The sequence below is a fragment of the Triplophysa rosa genome, linkage group LG25, assembly GCF_024868665.1.
Source record: "Triplophysa rosa linkage group LG25, Trosa_1v2, whole genome shotgun sequence".
In the NCBI taxonomy this organism is placed as follows: Eukaryota; Metazoa; Chordata; class Actinopteri; order Cypriniformes; family Nemacheilidae; genus Triplophysa; species Triplophysa rosa.
Genome location: NC_079914.1, coordinates 2533819 through 2540748, shown reverse-complemented (window position 1 = coordinate 2540748; position 6930 = coordinate 2533819). Strand labels below are relative to the sequence as shown.

The following is a 6930-nucleotide window of genomic DNA, read 5'->3' as shown; positions in this document are numbered from 1 at the left end:
TTGAGAGTCTTCCTGTCTGTACCTCCCCCTGAAAGCCAAAGGTTTTCTCATAAACAACAGTAAAGCATAAATCAGCAGAAACGAGAAAGAGTTTGCGTCTCGTGTGGTTCCAATTGCTGTCACGTCTACAGCATGAAGTGTGACCTCAAAAAAACTCTCATACAACTTTTATTCATGGTGTATTCGATTCTTAAAGGTAAGCGACTGTCACAATTATATCTTGGTTTTGCCTTTTGCTCATTTATCATTTATTGATACTTTCATTCAAACTTGTAAAAATCTATTTCTCTTTTTAAGACAATGCTGTTGTTGTTGTTTTTTCTTTGTAATTGACAGCTTAAAATAGAGACAGTGGGCCAAAAGATGTTTTGGGGCATTTTTGGACAATTCCTGTCACAGCATTGTAAAACTGAATGATAAAAACAATTGGCATCTGCAAGCAAACTATGCTAAAGCTTCAATTAACAAAACTTTTCCATTTTGTGATGATTTTAAAGCACCAGGTGTCAGAAAATTGTAGTGGACGTATGAAAACGTAATAAATTCATCAAAACATAATTTGATTGAAAGGCTTCAAAGAATTCTAGAAAAATGCAAAAGAATTTCCTCTGACTCATCGAAAATGTGACTTAACACACAAAACAACCGTTAAGAGTTTCAAAACGTTTGCATGCTGTTTTGGTGATAAAGAGATAACATGTAGATTTATTTAACAATAAAAATGTATAATGATGCATGATTCATTGTCCTTTGATGGAGTGCTATGTTGAAGTGACTGTGTTTTTTTTTAATTTTCAGCTGAATCTAGGTATGATAATAGTATAACAGTCCATGGTATAACAGGAGAAAATGTGACCGTTAACTTCAAGTTTGAAGATCCTGGTATCAATAGTCTTTCCAGCATGCCTCTTCTTCACAAAAATGACCAAAAGATTGGGAGTTGCAAGCAAACTAGCAAACATTGCCTTGCAAGATTTGTACTCAGCGATGTGGATGATAACAGTACTGCAACATTATACATCATAAATATCACATTGGAAGATGAAGGAAGATATCATGTCTCGCTGCATTTTGATGGGGCCAAACCTCTGGTTCTTAGTAATAAAATCACTTTTGCAGTGAAACCACGGAATATAACAAACGGTAGGTTTTCACTTGAACTATAATGTTGTATTGAGGAAACATTAAATGTGTATTAGACAAGTGTACAAGTGTTAGAAGTTTTTTTTTTTTTTTTCAGAAAATAGGACATCTTTGAATACAAAAGGCGATATCATTAAACCGGAGACATCCAAAGCACAAACCTTCTTCATTTATATCAGTGCATCAGTCATTTTATTTATATGTTTATGTATGGCCCTGCTGTCTTGGCTCCTTTGGATCTACTCAAGAAAACAAGGTATGTGTGCTAGTATTTATGCGAGAATGTAAATTGTTTAAAAACATACATTACCCTTTAAAAGTTTAGTGTCACTTGACTGAGGTGTTTTTTTATGATCCTAAAAGTCAATAGAGTCAATAAAACAAATTCTGAATAAAACTACAAAAAAATGTTTTTGAAATCCATGACAAGAAACTGGACCCCCCAAAAGAAGCCAATAAAAGCCCAGAATAGACGTGAACTTAATGCAATGCATCTCAGAGTGAGATCTCAGAGTAAGTTGCTTGATAAAATGACATTTTGTTTTTGCAAATTTTAGACTAACGGTGACTATACCGAAGCTAATACAATGTCAATTCTAAACATAATTTTGATTAATTTTGTCAGAATACATTTCCCTTAGTTTGTTATTGTATGTAATTCATGTAGTTTATTATTGTAAAATGTGAAAATATAATGTGAGAAAAAGTTAAGAGAGCACTCCAGTTTTTCCTTTATTCAGCATTTTTTGCATGTATTGTGTCAATTCCAATCCAGTGTGTTGAATTTTCAACAGAAACAGACCTAATATCATAAAATCACCCACCAGCAATGTAAAACACTGAGAGACGAATGAAAGTTGAGAAAAATCATGCATATTCCATTAAATATTCATTTTTGAACTGATCCTAAAATACACTCAAAACATTAGAATTGTGTTTAACATAAATATGAACTTTTTCAGCATTCATAATCTACAAATATTGCATCTTTTTTGATATTTCGACCATATTGTATACTTGGAATTTGTGGGAAATTACTGATTAATGATCATTTTACTTAAACACGTACCTGTAAATTGTAAATTCAGGTAAAACCGAAAATATTTTTTACGTGGTCACTTATTTTTTCCACGGCTGTAGGATCACTATATAAAATATTGTAGAACTTGTACAGCAATGACCCTAAACTTTTTAAATAACAGTGTTATAAAAATGAACCCAGATGTTTTTTATGTTTCTGGTCATGTGCTTTTTTTAATTGGAAAAACTGGTGACAACTAAGCACGGTGCTTTTATTAACACATATGCATACATAATAAATACCTACAGTTTTTTCGCAAAAAGAGCCACGCTGACGTATTTCCAACCCCCCAGGCACATTAGTGGCAATTCTGTTTGAAGTCTGTAAATGGGCACACAAGATCTACAATGACTATTTGGTGGTGGACACACAATGGAATAATTTACCAAAAATGAAAGTTCATCAATTATCATTTGCTAAACCTCATTTCACTACCCCGATCAGTTAGCAGAAGGGCGCACCCCCTGTCTACATACAGCAAAAGCAGACTTCGATCAGTGATTGTCAAGCTACAAATGCCCAAAAATCAAATATTTGTAACATTTAACTAAATTGTGCTAAATTCTTCTGAAGCAATATCAGTCTGTTTCTCACAAAAGCCACCCAATGCTTCATTACTTTACATTATAGCCCATGGCCTGAGATGCAGCGGATAAGTGAGTTTGGATGGTTGTTATGGTGTGTTTTATTACAGTTTTAGTTTTTTTTTCAGGTAGTTTTTTTTAAGGCATTTATATTTTGTTGAGCTGTAACTTAGGCAGTTAGCTAAAGTGGCTTAATTCATGGTTATTGAGTTGCTTATCGAACTGTATCTGTTTTGTCCATCCACAGACAACCCTCAAACCCAAAGCAACGGCTCAACAGAAGTACGTTTCCAACCACTTTATCTAAACTCAATGATTTTTTACTCAGGTTATATTTCACATTCAATTCAAATGCTAACTGTATAGTCCTGAACTGATTGCAGAGGGATTGTAGGAGACCCGATGCTGTGACCGTCAGCTGTGTGGAGTACGGAGAGTTAGACTTTCAAAACCGACCTACAAGAGATGACAAAGTAAAACCTGTTGAGGTGACATCAAATGCCCAAGATGGTGTGGAATATGCTGCTATCATTTTCCCTCAGCAAAAACAGACACCAGGTGGGCGGATGAGAGATAAACAGCGAGTACATCCCGTCACGAGATCGAAACCATGAGCACACTTTGTCCACTAAACTTTTTCACTTGCATGTTTGCTGTACACGCAATATACAGTATATGTGGGACATTATACCGATGCTTCATACATGCTTCTTATACTCTAAAACGTGCTGGGTCATTTTAATCCATGGTTGAGTAAAATTTATAAACCAATGATGAGTTGGGTGGTTTAGATCCATAGTTGTGTCAGATGTGAGAATTTTCTATGTTCATTTAACCAGAAATTGGATTTTTCCATATTTTACCAAACCATGAGTTGAAAGTGTTAATGCGGTGTTATTTTGATCACAATAACACTGTAAACATTCCACAAACTGTAACACTGAGTCACAGAGAGGTGCTAACCACAGAAGCCCCCATGCATGAAGAAGGAACTTTCTACTTGATTATTGCTGTTTTACGTGGTCGCTAAATTGTATTGGGCCTCTGATCAAATCTTTTGGGTGGGCCCTATAGAGTAAAATATAGAGGCAGAAACTGACCAATCCTATCGATGGTTTCAGCAGCAACAACATAAATGTTATGTGGCCAAACGTAACTTCCGGTGGACATCTGCAAAGCATCAATAACTGTTGAGTAGTTTTAAATGAATTTAAGACAATTAATATACAGTAAAATATTAGTTTAAATTAAAATGAATATAAATTAAATATGAAAAAAACATTATTACTAGCCAGACTGAAAACCAAACACAGACCCGAAGTTAACTTTGGGCCAGGCACATGCGTCTGATGAAATCGTCTAAATCCTAACACCCTAGCAACTACCAGAACAGCCTAGCAACCACCCAAGCAACCACATTGCAACTTGATTAAAACCTCTCAGAACACCTTGTGCAAAAATCTAGTTATGACTATATGTTACTGCTACTAAAATGCTTCTGTGTATTTTAACACTATTTGAGTATTCAGTTGTTCATAAAAATATTACCATGAAACTTTTTGAATAATGTACTCTGTACATATGGAAGTTTGAGATGGAACTGTACTTGAATATTGTCTGTATTATTATATAGTTAATAAAAGATGTGTAAATAAGATGCGTAAAAAATGCAAACAGCACCAAAAGAAACATCTCGCTTCGGCAGTTTTCACACAATCCTGAATATCGCTGCGTGCACGCCTGTGTTTGAGCAGGCGTGTATGTATACGGCCACCAAGATAACATCTCATGTGGTTGCATTTGATGGCAGTTTGGTGTAGGAGGGCTGATGTAGAAATGCTGCTTTCTTTCTAAATAGAGAGCTGGAGAAAACGAAGACTTGCTCCTTTCAGAAATTTCAGCTGGCATCAAAACCAAACATTTCACACCGCACAATATGCAAATTGCCTGAGAGGTGTACGACTTCGACCAGTTTATGTTGAACGCTTCAGAGTTTCCAGCGCCCACGTGAACTTGATTATCTAATTCAAATGTGATATGGCCTATTTAATAAACCGTGGGGTGACAAATGGAGACACATGCAAGTTTCACTACTTTCAGTTATATTTTCCATGTAGCCAGCAAGAAAACCACAGTAGTGGTGGTTAAGCATTTGCTGTATTCTGGAGGTAGACCAGCGCTCTGTATCTCATTTTACATCAATTCGACTCATTGTCACAACATCCTGCAACCAACGTTGAAGGTAAATCACTATTAAACATTCCTTATTCACAGCTGAAGGCTTTATAAGGTTCGGCTGATTGACTGTTTATACAATATAGCAGACTTGAGTATTACATTTTAACTACACTAGATGTACTGTACATCATTTTATAACTTTTTAAGTGTCATGCTTCTGGTGGAAAATATTGTCCCTGACAGATGAACGGAAACAGAATGTTAAGAAATAAAATTAAACTTATTTCATATTTTTATAACAAAGTACAGTCACAACGTGATTATTTTTCAACATCCTTGTTGGTTCTGGAACAAGATTCTATTAAACAATCCGATTTTAGGATTAGATTTATATAATGTTTAGCCTTTGGGTTGGTTTTATCGATGTATATGTGGATTTTATGTTTTGACGTTTTTAATAGCTTCCTCTCAGATAGGCTACATCTAAATGAAGAGAGGTCAAGAAATTAGTGAATTCTGCATATAATACACCATGTTGGCCAGTAGGCGGCGATCTAAAGTAAGGACCACTTTCGTTTTCTGTTCTGCTTTGGACAGAATGTTGTGCTTAACGTTTGTGACTGCCATGAAAGAGCAAAGTGTAAGTTTAACCACAGCAGTGAAATATGTTTTGTGACTCATTGTCATTTAATAAAACTGTACATCCTTCATCTCAGCACTACTATAAGCCTATATGCTGTCATCCCTCTAACTGCAGTTGCAGTGCGATGTTAGCGGGATATTATGGGGGATCTGTTAAAAATAATTCTTCATTTTTGTGGTTAGCGTTCGATGTGGAGGCGGGCTTTACAGCTAGTGTCCAATCAGATAGCAGCCTCCAAACCGTAAGAACCAATCAGAAGTAGGAGTCGATGATGCCACTAGGCCTGTTCGAGCTCATGCGGCGCTTTGCAGACCGATCGGCGAGATTAGCCTCTTGCAGTAGAGGGAGGAGTTGAAAAAGGAGCAGTCAAATCGGACACCTGCTGCTTGCCGCAGTGACGTTCGCACCGTGTTTCCTTTTCAAAGTGCGATTGAAGTGGATTAGAATAGTGGATTTGTCCAATAAACAAACGTTTAAATTAAAAAGTAGCAAATATAAACGCTTCATATTGCAAATATTATGTGCTGCTTAACACTGTGTGCCTAAAAATCATGGTAAACATAAGCATATATTATCAAATTGCCAACAGAGTCTGTATTCATTTCATTTTTATTTTATTAAACAACACAAAATAACATGTTTATTATATTTGTACGAACCGAGTTTTAGCTGTTTTAAAAACATGCATTATCAAGTATTAGTTGAACTGAAGGTGTTATAATAAACCCGAAACGCACGTGATCGACGTTGTCTAGCCAATCATCAAAAGCTCTGTCGTCATCACAGCTTGGTGCAGTCGCTCCCGAGATGCTGCGCCGGTTGAGCAAGCCGGCTGTTCTCGAAATGCTCTCGCCGTACTTTGATGCCCACGTGAAGGTCACGTGGCATCGGCGCCGGTTCAAGTCGGACAAAAAATTTTAACCGGCACGCACTGCTTCAAGTCAGATTTCGATCGATCTGCGCAGCGCCGCATCAAGTCGAACAAGCCTACTGACAGATGTCACACACGTGACATCATTTTTCTCAGTGAACGCTTGCGTTCGACAGAACTCATAAAAAACAGCTGATATACTGTATATTAATATACTGACAAAGCAAAATCAATTTTAATGAGTTTATTTTAAGAATAAAATATAATTAGATTTCTAGCCTAGTTTATTTCATTTTTCCTATAGATATTAATTCACTTGCTCTGTCATTACATGCATGCTCCACTATGTCTGTCAGTAGGCCTAATACCTAGTTTTTTTTATGTACGTTAACATTTTTTATTAAAAAATATTAACACATTTATTCGGTAT

General features: G+C 36.0%; 1 protein-coding gene across 1 annotated transcript; it reads left to right on the top strand.

Annotated features, from left to right (window-relative positions):
- LOC130548982 (uncharacterized) lies at positions 1–4445 on the top strand. Its single transcript, XM_057326088.1, has 5 exons — positions 1–196; positions 799–1143; positions 1241–1399; positions 3056–3090; positions 3192–4445. Exons 1-5 carry the CDS (start codon positions 133–135, stop codon positions 3420–3422), a joined length of 834 nt encoding a protein of 277 aa, XP_057182071.1. The 5' UTR covers positions 1–132; the 3' UTR covers positions 3423–4445.
- Positions 4446–6930: the final 2485 nt, after the last annotated feature.